The following is a 14482-nucleotide window of genomic DNA, read 5'->3' on the forward strand; positions in this document are numbered from 1 at the left end:
GTTATAACCTATTTAGTTTTGTCCAGGAACTAGCTAGTAAATCAGTGCTTAGCAAGGACACACCGTACATGAAGACAGGATAGCTGTAAAGAACGGTTTATAATGCATTTGGGTATTTGTGTTTACAGTCAAAAAAAGAAAGTATACATAGATCATTCTGGAGAGGGCAGACGTTTTTCTAGTCTATAGAATCCCTAAGACACCTACCCTGTGAAACTCCTGTAGCAGGAAAAAGGACATCCATGCCAGCTCATTGTGTAACATGACATTGTGTCTGTCCTCCAGATTCAGGGAGGCAGTCTCAACCTTCCCAGCAGCTCAGAGGCGCCTCTCAGAGGCCTTTGGAGGAACTGAAAGGTGACCATGAAGATACCGATGGGATTAGTGAACATATTGATTTTTTTTTTTTTCTCTGCCATGTAGGCAAAGGTACCTATACTCCTATCTGACTCATTAGACTGAAATTTCTTGATAGCAACTTAGTTTACTGAGAAATTGGATGTAAAAATTATACTGTGGACAGTTGAATCAGCCAGCAGTAGTGGTATGTGACGTGCTCTATAATATTCCCAGGGTGGATATTGCTGTTGTTGTTCAGAGGCCAAGTCCAGTCCGACTCTTTGCGACCCCATGTTCTGCAGCAAGGCAGGCTTCCTTGTCCCTCACCATCTCCCAGAGTTTGCCCAAGTTCATGTCCATTGAATCAGTGATGCCATCCAACCATCTCATCCTCTGTTGCCCTCTTTTCGTCTACCTTCAGTCTTTCCCTGATTCAGGGTCTTTTCCAGTGGGTCAGCTCTTTGCATCAGGTGGCCGAGGATTGGAGCTTCAGCTTCAACATCAATCCTTCCAATGAATATTCAGGGTTGATTTCCTGGAGGATTGACTGGTTTGATCTCTTGCTGGACAAGTGACTCTCAAGAGTCTTCTCCAGCAGCACAGTTCAAAAACATCAATTTTTTGGCACTCTGCCTTCTTTATGGTCCAGCTCTCACATCCATACATGACTACTGGAAAGACCATAGCCTTGACTATATGAACTTTTGTCTGCAAAGTGATGTCTGCTTTTTAATACACTCTCTAGATTTGTCATAGCTCTCCATCCTAGAAGCAGTCATCATCTAATTTCACGGCTGCAGTGGATATAAAGAAGTATAAAATGTCGTTATGCCTTTGGAGAAATTTGAAGCTAAAATGAGGCTGTATTTATACACACCTGCCACCCCCCCAGTCTGTTAGAATATTACCAATCTTCCTTGGATCCATAATGATAGGTAGTGTGACATGGCTAAATGTTGAGAAAGTCATGTGGTAAAAAAAATCTTGTATATCATCAGATTAGTGCATGTGTGCCATCCAGGCAAAACTTGTACCGTTATTTTTTATTAATTTTTTCCTAAGAGACAGTTGACCACCCCCAATTGTAAGGATATTGCATGGACTATTATTGTACAGTCACCAGTTTGTTTGTTTTTTTTTAATCTCAGCCACCAAATGTGGAGAATTTATTGGTTCTACATCTGCAGTGGGGCTACATCCTTTTAAATAATATCACAATAGCAAAATAAATTCTAAATGGCTTAGCCTGCATCTGACACTGATTGCCTTTTAATTAGGGGGAAATTAGAAGCTAAAAAGAGTAACAGACCTGAAGTCAGTTAAAAATCAGAATAATCAGCTAAGAAAAAAAACACACATTATCTCATAAGACTTAATATTTAGCCACAGGATAATAGTTTTTTTATTCTTTAAAGAACTTTTTCTGTGCCTCTGTCCACCCCCTTCGTTTCTGCAATTGGAACTCTAACAGATTAGAATTGCCAGATAGGTGGGAAATGAAAGACTTCCTCTCGTCTTCTCTCACCCTCCTTAATAGCCTAGAACAAATAAAACTGAGAAAGCCGCAATTCAGCTCAGGAATTAGGTTTGTATGGCCCTGAGGTAAGAACTCTGAGTGTCTCAAAGCAGGTCGGGGAAGAATTAGGCCAGCTAGGGTTATAAACGTTTTAGTAATATCTCCTCAGAAATAGATAATAATTTGGCACATTACAGACTGCTGGCATTCAATTTTTGTAAACTCTGTCTGTAAAAACAGTAAAGCTTCAAGAGCATTAGTAGAACCAAAAATATAATTTACCATTTATTGGTCCTGTGATCTCCCTTGATAGCTCAGTTGGTAAAGAATCCGCCTGCAATGCAGGAGACAAGGTTCAATCCCTGTGTTGGGAAGATCCCCCTGGAGAAGGGAAAGGCTACCCACTCCAGTATTCTGGCCTGGAGAATTCCATGGACTGTATAGTCCATGGGGTTGCAAAGAGTTGGACATGACTGAGCTACTTTCACTCACTCATTTATTGGTCCAGAGATGGATTTTTGTGAGTTTTGAGAAAGGACCAGATTTGAGGCAGTTTCTTTCATTATTTTTTTTAAGTCAACCTAGCTGTATATCCAAAGAAGGCTGTAAGTGCTTATAAGGTGTGTGTATGTGTGTGTTCTCAGTCATGTATGACTCTTCGTGACCCCATGGGCTATAACCTGGCAGGCTCCTCTGTCCATGGGATTTCCCAGGCAAGAATATTAGAGAGGGTTGCCATTTCCCCATCCAGGGAATCTTGCTGACCCAGGGGCTGAACATGTGTCTCTTGTGTCTCCTGCATTGGCGTCACCTGGAAAGCCCAAACGTATATAAAACAGACTGTTATTTTCCTTGGAGGAATCAAGAAAGGGCTTCTTTTTTTCTCTCTGTAGGAATATGCTGGATAACTTAGGGGGAAAATGAAATGGAAAAATATGAGCTGGACTGGCATCGCCTGTTTGCCCATAAGACGTCTTTTTAGCGGTTATCTCCTTAATGCTGATCAGAGTTGTAAACATCTGTTCATTTCTCTTCTGCTTGAAGAGTAGGATCTATAAGGAGCAGGATCTAGGATGTCACAGTGCATGCCAGGTGTCAGAGCTCCAAGGAGCCTTCCTAGCAGGGAAATTACTAATGTTTCCTCTGATCATGAAGCAACATGTGCTCCGCTAATTACTGTTCTCTGAGACCGCTCTCACATCTTGAAACTCTCCATGACCCAACTGCGGAAATCCTGTTTGTCTGCCTCCCACCCTTTCCCCCAAAGAATGAAAACTAGCAAATGGCAAGGCTGGGCTTGTTTAATCAAATGCAGTTTGTTTTTGCTGAACCTAAGACACAAGAGGTTTCAGTTGGGGCTGTTAGCTTGATGCTAGATTTGTGAATGACTTTGTGGTCCACATCTTTAGCTGAGTTTAATGTGGAGGGTGCTTACTTTTACTAGATGATAGCCTGTCCAAGGCATTTTCTTTATGTCCATAGGTTCCTGGAAGACAATGATCTTTAACACAATGACCTTTCATGATTGGCAGGGGTATCTTGCTGACCTCAGGCAGAGCTGTATCAGGCGCGGTGCGACATCTGAGAATCTTTTGTTTTATTAAGAGTCTCCTCAAGATGGTATCTCCTTCCTTGGTGACTCTGTCAAAATTCAGCTGTAGTCTTCCTGAGGTCTTTTGTTGTTCAGTTGTTCAGTCGCTCAGTCGTGTCCAACTCTTTGCGGCCCCATGGACTGCAGCACACCAGGCTTACCTGTCCATCACCAACTCCCAGAGCTTGCTCAAACTCATGTCCTTCAAATTGGTGATGCCATCCAACTATCTCATCCTCTGTCATCCCCTTCTCCTCCTGCCTTCAATCTTTCCCAGCATCAGGGTCTTTTCTAATGAGTTGGCTCTTGGTTGCCCTAATGCTGTAACCAGAGGCTCTTTCTGGTTTTTCAGCTAGAAATAGCAAGTTATCTCACACTCTAAAGCAAATACATTTTTGTTGCAGCACTTTTTCATTTATTCATTTATTAGAGCATTTAAATTGAAACAGTTTTGCCTTCATGTTAAGCTAAACTTAGCCTCACTCCTCCCCTCAAAAAACAAAAAACAAAAAACTTAGCTTGTCAAGTTAGATCGAACATTGCTTTTACATAGTTTATAATAGGAGCTTGATTTTCATAGAAGAATTGATTACCTTGGATATGGGTTTATCTGAGTGACTATTTGAATATATTAGAGAGTAGTAAGATATTATTACTTGGTATTACAGGGATGAAAAGATCTGAAAACAGCCTGATTCTCTGGGGAAAGAAACTTTCTGAGCATGGCTAGTAATACTTTCTATCCATTTAGATGCAATTGTTGGATGATTTTACCCAAAGTAATTAATAGTGACATATTAGTTAACATATTGCTATCAGCAGGTGGCTATTTGAGCAGGGGTGAACATGGCATGTGCTAAAACAAATTAATGTACCCTAGAGAAATGTGCAGAATCATTTTTTAAAGTCTTTCAATAATGCCTGCAGTACAATTTTTTTGCAAGAGATAAAACTTGGGGTAACACTGGAGAGTGGTAGACTAGAAAAAAAAAAATGAAAGAGAGCAAAAGTGATTCAACCTTTTCCAAAAGTTTTTTTAGTTAAACAACAATAAAAACAAACACACCAAAAAAACAAGTAAATGGTTGAATCCAAGCAGCACAGTCTGCCAGTCATATCAAAAATCATGGGAGAGACCGAGGCATCCTCATTCTTCCTTTGCACTCTTTTTTTCCCTCTCCTTTGTCCTTTCTGATCTGTCAAGGGACTCTTGGTCCAGGGCATAACAGTGACAGATGGGCAGGAAACTGTAATCTGTTGCTGCTTTTCATTTGTGGAGGAATCATAGTGACCATGAAGGGGTTAAAACTGTCAACACCAATCAGAACTTGGAGATAATTAGTGTAATATCAATCCCGGAACACTGGTGCAGATGACCACACAATAGCAGATGAATTCTGCTAGGTTATTGCTTTGTAAGAAATCCTTATTCATCTCTGTCCAGCTTATGCACAAATATGCTTTTAAATGCCTGTGTCAAAAAGTTACTGTTTGTGCACACAAATGATTATGATTAAAGATGATTGTGAATCTTTTATTTGGGAAGGTGCATTTTGAATTATCATTTACACAGACAAGCTGGGTAGATACATACCTCCCGAGCATGAGCTAGGTAGCGTTTGAAATATTTTGCAGTAAGTTGACTGATATTCTATGACTAAGGCTGCCAAAGTGTAGAATTGAGTGATGTGATTTGGGAAGGGAAACTATTACAAGATGTATTAAAAAAAATTTTTTTTTTTACTTTCCTATTCTCATAAGAAACATTAAAGGAAAGAGGAGTAAACCTTTTTAAAAAAACAAATATAGGCTTGAGAAGAATAAAATACATTTTCTTCTTATTAGCTTCAAAGAGAAAATTGATTGATAAACAACAGAGTCTTAAAGTTAGTTTTCAAAAGTCCATATGGTAACCAGAAAGGGACAAGTATGACTTAAAAAATGGAGCAGAAATCCATGATGGACTAGGGGAAGAATGGGTAAAGGAGAACTTAAATAACCCCGATATGTTCAAATCCACAGGTCCCAATGGCTGGCATCCTAGAGTTCTTAATGAATTGGCCGAAGTCATCACAGAACCGCTAGATATCATTTTTGAAAACTCGTGGAGGACTGATAAGGTGCCTGAAGACTGGAAAAGGGCATATTTAGAAACTTCTTTCAAAAAGGGAAATGGATGATGACCCTGGAAATACTCATCAGCCTAACTTTTTGCTTGGAAAAATTCTGGAATTATCAACTTAGTACACTGGGTAACACATTCATAATAGCTAGATAAAAGGGCAGTGAAATATCACACATAAAGAAGTACCGAATTCATTTTTTTTAACAAACATACCATTGTTAGAAATAGTCTTCTGCGTGTTTGGGGGCTCTGCCCTCCATACTATAAATTCTTGATGAAAACAAATGAGACTGGCTAAAGCTTTTGGTTAATTTAATTTTAAGTGTGTAATACAAGAGAAAAAAGTTTCTGGCAATAGCTAGACATTACATCATTTCTAAAGTAGCCTTTAACTTGAGAATAGTCATTTTAATTTTGTATTTAAACATTTTTTTTTCCACTTCATATAAGATTGTGTTTTCATAGGTTGAGATATTTTATGTAATTCTATATAGAATAGTTTGGTGAAGGAACTCTTAAGTGCTGTTTATATAGGTATTTTATAGGTATTTCACATATAGGTACAATGATAACGGTGACAAATTTATGTTCCTTACAAGATACACTTGTAAGGACAGAAAAGCAAATGAAGAAACTTTTTTCTAACTTCTGTTTTTAAATTTCATCTGACTGAACTTGAGTGTTGGGACTTGTAAGAGAGTCTTACTCTGACATACGTTGAGCAAGGGCCAGCTGTGTGGCTTGACGGCTGGTTTTCCTCAGCCCTGGCCGCTGCTATGGCCCAGATCGCCTCCCCAGATTCTGATTTCAGGCCTTTGGCGGGGGGTGAGCAGTGGGAGTGGATATTAAGAGCCGTTTATAACCAGAGCCTAGAAGGAGAGTAGGAGGTGAGAGGAGGAAATGAAGATGAATCTTGAATTTTTTCTGCTTCCTGATGTTCTTGCCTTTGAATGTTGGCCGTTTTCTTTTCTGCTTAGAAAAGGCAACCATGTTGAGAAGACCAAAAACTTAGTTGAAAGGAGACCATCAAAAAGATCTAGAAACATAGCCAGCCCCACGGTCAAACAACTTCTGAGAGCAGCTAGGCAGTACTGTATTCCAAAGTCTTCTCTGCACTGCTTAGATGTACATAAGAGATAAAAGTTTACATCACACAATACTCAAGAGTAGGAAACTCTCAGAAAAAAAAGAAATTTACCTTCATTTTTTCCTGGTGCATACGGGAATTGGGTAGGCAGTTAAGGTCTCCAAGGGCCATTTTAATCACTTAAAAAATATCAGGTGTTCATAGTTTAGCCACTTCTAAAGATTAATTTAGACTGGGTAAAGTCAGTCTCATTCTTAAGTACAAATGCAAGGAAATTAAGCTCTGAAAGTATGTATACATTGTCTTTTAAACAACATGCTGTAGCTTGCAGCTCTGTAAGAGTTATATTGCAATCAACCTTTCATCATTTTTTTTTAGTGAACTAGAGTCTTTAAAATTTTCAAACTAGGTTTTTTTTTTTTTTTTCATGGAGTGGGGATCTCTATAGATTATAGATATGATTTATTGTGATAATAAATGGCTTCCTGTTCTAGACCTCATTTCCAGGTGCAGCATCTGTGGCAGATTTATTTCACAGATGTACATTTTCATGCATTTGTTGAATTGTTGCTGGAGAGGACCTGATTTCTGAAAAATCTATTATTTTCACCCTGGGCATTATGATGCAATCTACAGGAACTAGAAAATTCTTCAGTCATTTCAAGTTTGATTTTCTATTTGTATAATGTGTAACTTCAGTTATTTTGCCAAGTTTAAATCTTCTCTTTGGGTTTGCTCTGGAAATTTGAAAATGATAATCCTCTACCTACATTGCCAGGAGGAATATCAACAACCTCAGGTATGTAGATGATACCACTCTGGCAAAATGGCAGAGTGTGAAGAGGAACTAAAGAGACTCTTGATGAGGGTGAAAGAGGAGAGTGAAAAAGCTGGCTTGAAACTCAGCATTCAAAAAACAAAGATCATGGCAATCCAATCCCATAACTTTATGGCAAATAGATGGGGAAACGATAGAAACAATGACAGACTATTTTCTTGGGCTCCAAAATGACTGCAGATGGTGACTGCAGCCATGAAATTAAAAAATGCTTGCTCCTTGGAAGAGAAGCTATGGCAAACCTAGACAGCCTATTAAAAAGCAGAGGCGTCACTTTACGGACAAAGGTCCATATTGTCAAAGCTATGGTTTTTTTCCAGTAGTCATGTATGGATGTGAGAGTTGGACCATAAAGATGACTGAGTGGGCTAAGAATTGATGCTTTTGAACTGTGGTGCTGGAAAAGACTCTTGAGAGTCCCTTGGACTGTAAGGAAATCAAACCAGTCAATCCTAAAGGAAATCAGTCCTGAATATTCATTGGAAGGACTGATGCTGAAGCTGAAGCTCCAGTACTTTGGCCAGCTGTGTGAGGAGCTGACTCATTGAAAAAGACCCTACTCATAGGAAAAGATCCTGATGCTGGGAAAGACTGAAGGCAAAAGGAGAAGGGGGCAGCAGAGAGTAAGATGGCTGGATAGCATTACCCACTCAATAGACGTGAATTTGAGCAAACTTGGGGAGAATGGAGGACAGAGGAGCTGTGACGTTCTGCAGTCCACGAAGTGGCACGTGACTTAGCAACTGAACAACAACAGCAATCTAAATTAAAAGGCACAATCTAGAACAGTGAAATAGCCTATGGATTTTAAAGATTTCTTACCTGAAAGTAGAGGAAGAAAGCTTTAAAATAAGCAGGAAAGTATTGAAGGAAGCCGATTAATTCCTTTGCACTAAATGAAGATGAGTTAAGAGTTAGACTACAGATATGAGAAAGGAAGTAATCTTACCATGAATTGTATCTGTAGAATAATGCTTAAGAAGAATAATTTTTGACCGTGTTTTTTCCTTTTATCTAATATTCATGGTATCCTTAATTTTTTAAAGGGAAGGAAATAATGGAGGCATAAATAAATATATTATCAAAACTAGAGGATTATCTTGATTTGTATTTCCTAGACCATTGAGAGAGGTTAATTACAGACTTCATAATATTGAGGAATTGGGAGGATTATAGCAAAATTTTCTTCATTTGATCTAAAATTTTTGAGGTGAAGATCTTACTCCCATATTCTTGGCAGAGTGAAAGCATAATTTTAAGAGTTCTTTCCTCACAAAGGAATTTAAATCAATTTAGAATAGCTATTACTCAGGCATTTTTTCAGTCTAGAGAAATTTATAGCATCTTGATGTTGTGAAATTAATAACAGAAACAATAAGCATTGAGTTTTCATTTTGGAGTTCCTCAGATCCGAATTCAAATTCTAGAATCATGTGGATAGCTTTTTCCTGTGATGATTCTATTAGAAAAATAAGCTAACTATTATATATAAAAATAGATAACTAATAAGGACCTACTTACTATATAGCACAGGGAACTCTAGTGAATACTCTGTAATGACCTATATGGGAGAAGAATCTAGAAAAAAGACTGGATATATGTATTTGTATAACTGATTCACTGTACTCTATGCATGAAGCTGACTAAACATTGTAAATCAATGATACTTCAATAAAAATTGTAAAAAAAAGAAGACAAACTGAGATGGTAGCATGGGAAATGATCTTGAACAGTCAAATACTTTTATCCTTGTCCATAAAATGGGAAGAATAAATACCCTTCCTTAGTTCTTAAGAGGCTTAAGCGTTCTGCAGCATTCACCCACGCAGTTCATGGTCTTAGACACATAGGAGGTGCACAGTGCCTCACTCTCTTGACTTCTTTTTTCCCTCTTATATAAAAGAGATTACCTTAAAACTAAGTAGACCACTCAGACTTATGTTGACTTGTCCTTGTGGCTCTCTTAAACCCACTGAATAAGGCCCTTTGCTTTCTTTTGTGGGTGTGTGTATGTGCACTTAGTCGCTCGGTCCTGTCTGACTCTTTGCAACCCCATGGACAGGAGCCCACCAGGCTCCTCGGTCCATGGGATTTCCCTGCCAAGAATACTAGAGTGGGTTGCCATTTCTTTCTCCAGGTGATCTTCCCCACCCAGGGATTTAACCCACATCTCTTGCATCTCTTGCATTGCAGGCAGATTTTTTACCACTATGGCACCTGGGAAACCCTTGCTTTCTTTTAGGAAGGATAAAACAGGGTTTCAGTGCCTGCTCATAGTAGGGTTGAATAAGTGTTTATTGATAGAATGAAAAGACTGTGATTTTTAAAAACAATGAACCAATGACTAAGGTCAGCATTTTTAAAGTCTGGGGAAATAGTCACTTATAAAGGAACTCTTTAATTTACCTCTTTTTAAAACAGCTCTAGATTTATAAATTTGCTCTGCAAATTAGTGAGGACAAACGTGCATTTTCCTCTCATTTTGTGACTGTGATTTACAAATTAGGAGTGCACATGGGCATTCCCCCATAGCCTTTTCTGAGATAAATCCAGCCAAGACACAAAGCAGATGATGGCGGATCGGCAAACTCTTTTCTAGATGAAGAGAAACCAGATGTGCTATGCCTGGGATGCACCTGCCAGCAAACAGATTAGCCTGTCTGGTTTGTTGTCAGTGAAGAGTCTGGGTGTTGTAAAAAGGTCTTTCCATAAGCATTGAGCAGTAACAAAAAAGAAGGAAAATTTAGTTCTTGGACAAAACGATTAATATTTACATGCAATATTTAATTATGTGTTAAAATATCGTGTTCAGACAGACAGAGGGTTTCTGAATTTCAAAATAAAGAAGAAGATTATATCCAGAGACATATGCAAGATATAAGCAAGAGCTTCACCTTAAATGGCCAGACCTCCGTTCAGACCAAGGATGGAGTAATAGGGAATTCTTAGAAGAGATCAGCTGACAACTTGTGCTTAGAAGAAAGCCATCATAGATCATAGATGCTGTATTAAATTAAACAAAATAAGTTGTGCAGAGCAAAGTGAATCAGCTAGGCTTTCTCTTTTAGATTTCCTAATTTTATTCTTATTAATAGTCCAAGTGGTAATCAATGAAGCATTCCTATATCAGATGTTTTACACGATCAGATTCTTTGATTCGAAAATCCTCTTCAGCTTTCTGTTATTAATCTCTTAAGGAGATAAAATATAATCGTTTTCTATTTCATGATCACTATTTTAGATATTTCCATAAAAGGAAAAAAAAAGAACAGTAGTTCAGGAAAATGGACAACCTTACTTTTTTTAACTGATCAAAATAGAGATTTTCTTTTAAATTGTTTAAATTCCTAGAAATTTAAATTTTATTTTTTATTGTTATTTTTTAAAGATAATGTTTAGAGGAAAATTGGAGGTTAAAGACTACTTCAAAGATCTTGGTGGGTTTTTTTTTTTTTTCTTTCTAACAGTTTGGCCAGAATTTCTTCCACTAGAACAAAAGGAAAGAAGTTGGCTATTTAATGTTGATGAGAAGTACCTTTTATAGATATATTCTGTACCATGCCCTTTGTCAGATGAATTTTCCTTTGTTATTCCAAAAATTGAGATGCTGTATTGAGTATCTTTAGGGCAAAGTGGGATATTGATTAAGACAAATGTTAGAAATTCTGTTGTTCATTGATGTTGTTGCTCAGCTTGATAAGCTGGACAGTATTCTTGGATACCCTGTGGGTTATGAAAACATTGTTCTTTGAAAAGTTTTGATCATATAAAACTGTGCATGGGCCTGAAAAGCACCTTGTGTCCGTCTAGGTAGTAGAGCAGAGATGCACTCTAAATGGAAGTTGCCCTGTGGTTTTGTGTGTGCAATTGCCGTTGACACCTTTTTCCTTTCAGTTAGCGTTTAAAAAGGGACTGTGTGAGGAAGCTGAATTGGAACCATGTTATGAACCCTGGAATGTATGCTGGTGCAGCTCTGTGATCTGCAAACATATGTCCTCTGTTCAATAAATGTTACAGCTTTCACTGCGATTCCCGCCTTGGCTCTTGTGTGATCATTTACATTTCAATGAATGGGACCTAGTATGTGCGTTATTTAAATGGATGATATATAAATGTTTACGATACTGGAGCATTATGGTTAGCATGGGAAATCAGAGTGCTAACACAGAAGAAAGGAGAAAGCCTGGCTCCCCACACTGCATGCAAAATTCAAATAAATCCTTAATGATCTTTGCTTGGATGCTTTTGTGTGATGGTTATGTATATGTGTGTTGTGGCTTCTCCCTTCTCTCCCCACCTCTCTTCTGATTAAAAAAGTACTTTTGAGGGTGATAAATAGCATGCAATTCTGTGCCAGTTATTGCGGCCCCCCAGAGTGGGAGGGAGAGTGCTGGGATAAATTAGGGGGTCAGTGGGGTCATTTGTAGAGTTTCTCCCACAGATCCTGCTGTGGCTCCCAGAGTCCCTGAAACTCCATCACCCACAGGTTGATGTGATTCAACTATAAATAAGCGGCATCTCGGGGGTCATGAGACCTAAACATTTAAATTCCAGCCTTACCACTTTCTGCCTTCAGGACCTTTGAACAAATGGAATGATTACTGTAAACGCTTAGCGCACTAATTAGCACATGATAAGCAGCCCCCACCATTAATTCAAAGAAGTTTTGAAATAGTGTTTTGGGTTCTGTGTATATGTGGTATCATGTGGTATGTTTTGATGATAATGAATAGCTGTTTTTATTCACACTGAATACAAGATGAGAGGAAAGTAAATTTAAAACAAGGAAGATGTGGAATAAATATTAGGAAGAAATATGCAGATTTTGGATTTTTAGAAATGAAAAAGGACCTAAGGAAGACCTAAATAGATTCAGAAATTGTGTAGTTAAGACACACTGGAGCCTGGAGTGTGTGACAAGCCCACCATGATACTGCGCTGGCGATAGACAGTTGAGATTTTCCCAGATCCTCTAATCCTGGCTTTTTGTCTGATGTCAGGTCCTAGAAAGATACCTAAAGGGATCTGTGGTATCTTAAAAAAAAGACCCATCTTTGTAGACTGGCCTTAATTTCAACTTAGTTTCAAAGATTTTCAAGACATGCTTTTGTTCATAAACTAAAGCTCCAACCACCCCCTGGGTTCTGCGGGGGCCAGCAAAACCTAATCTTTCAGCTCTAAAATTTCATGCTTCAAATCTTCCTTGATCTGTTGAGCATTATTTAGAAAAGTCAATAATGTTGGTGAGCAGCTGTAAAATGTATCTTTTAAAAAAACGTTACCCGTATGAGCATGCAGTAGTGATCCCAAGTAAGGATTTAATAGAAAATAAGATGGTTTATGTTATTAGTAAAATCACTTCACCTAATGCAGCCTTTAAAGTCTGTCAACTGAATCTGGAAAATGAATACCTTTTAGTTTCATTGCAGGTCATATGCTGCCCCATTGAGGATTTCCTAATTTAAAAGAGGAATCTTGAACAGTTTTAGTGAAAAGCTTCCTCCCCTCCCTCCCTGACCCTAGAGTTACTCCAAGGACAGAGTGCCTTCATATAATTATGGACACTTTTTTGGCCCACTTTCTCCACTTTATTACATCCATGTACCATTAACAGGATATCTGTGGAATCTCATCTGTCTCTTGGTTGAGTAATGAACACCAATCATGGATTGTATATAATCAGTGTGCATTCTTGTACATCCGCCGAGCTCTATCAATTCAACTTCAACTTCATTTTGGAAATTAATCAATCTACATACTAGCGTTTGCAAAAATAGCCATTTTGAGCGAAGAATATACATTTAATCTTTTTTTTTCTAAATCCTGACCTGTAAATCGGAAGCCCTGATTGCAATCTAGTCTTGATTTTTCTGGTGAGTAGCTGTCTAACCACTTCCTTTCACCCCTTTGCTGTTCTCAGGTCTGTAAATATGTCCACTGGACAGCGTTACCTAAACATACCCTGTGAAAGGTCTGGGAAACAGATGGTATCTGTGGATAACATCATGTCCTTTAGAAGAAAGTCACTGGGCGACGTGGTCTGTTTTTTTACTGTGACCTTCCCAAGGCTGTGAGCACTTCTGGTTCACCCCCACTAGAGTTGTTCCCTGCTCATGACTGATCCTTATGTAGTTCTGGTGCATTTCTAGTACGTCGTAGGGGTTCAGTAATATTGTTGAATGAATGAAGAGCCAAGTGAACTTGCTCACATCTAAGGAGACTGAACTCAAGTTGTGTCAGTTGGTTCTACCAGGGCATTTCTGGTCTCAGGGAACTTGCAGGGACTTGATGGCCTTTGTGTTCGAAGGAGAACATGCCTTTCAACTGGGGCTTCCCTAGTAGCGCAGATTGTAACGATTCTGCCTGCAGTGCAGGAGACCCAGGTTCAGTCCCTGAGTCAGAAAAATCCCCTGGAGAAGGAAATGGCTATGCACTCTAGCATTCTTGCCTGGAGAATCCCATGGGCAGAGGAGTCTGGAGAGCTATAGTCCATGGGGTCACAAAGAGTCCGACATGACTGAGAAGTTGCAAACATACGTGCCTTTCACTCCAGGACCCAAGAAACCAAATTTCTCTTTATCAGAAGTTCACCTTGAGGTGGGGGTTTATTGTTATTCAAGTCCTCTGAGTTTCCTATTTCCTTTTGTATAAAATTATAAATGCAAATATTTTATAAAATAAAAATTTACATGCTCATTTAAGTTTTCTTCTGCGGAAATATATCAACTATTATAATTTGTGAAGGCATCTGAAAGTACCAAATTGCCACACTATTGGAATTATGATTTTCCTTTGGTTATATTTTCCTAACGTGGATTGTGAGAAGGATATCACCTATTCCTGCAATTAAAGTTAATAAAATATAAATCTATTCTTGCAATTAAAGTTAATCAAACTCTGATGAATGTACTTATCACATGAATGCTAGTGTATGCTGTGTTACTAGAGAAGATGCAAAGATACTTTGATACCTGTCTTACACAAAC

The 14482-nt window shown here is 38.4% G+C and overlaps 1 protein-coding gene across 2 annotated transcripts in view; it reads left to right on the top strand.

Annotated features, from left to right (window-relative positions):
* LOC122684220 (sterile alpha motif domain-containing protein 5) overlaps positions 1–14482 on the top strand; it is a 981181-nt gene that overhangs the window by 49521 nt on the left and 917178 nt on the right. Inside the window, exon 2 of one of the 2 annotated variants that reach the window (XM_043888228.1) lies at positions 5469–7553. The exons of the other annotated variant lie outside the window; for it this stretch is intronic. Coding sequence (XP_043744163.1) covers positions 5469–5531 — 63 coding nt within the window. The 3' untranslated portion in view covers positions 5532–7553. Of the gene's footprint in view, positions 1–5468; positions 7554–14482 lie in introns of those variants that run through there. 2 annotated transcript variants of the gene reach the window in all.

Source organism: Cervus elaphus, chromosome 26 (genome assembly GCF_910594005.1).
Source record: "Cervus elaphus chromosome 26, mCerEla1.1, whole genome shotgun sequence".
NCBI classification, from domain to species: domain Eukaryota; kingdom Metazoa; phylum Chordata; class Mammalia; order Artiodactyla; family Cervidae; genus Cervus; species Cervus elaphus.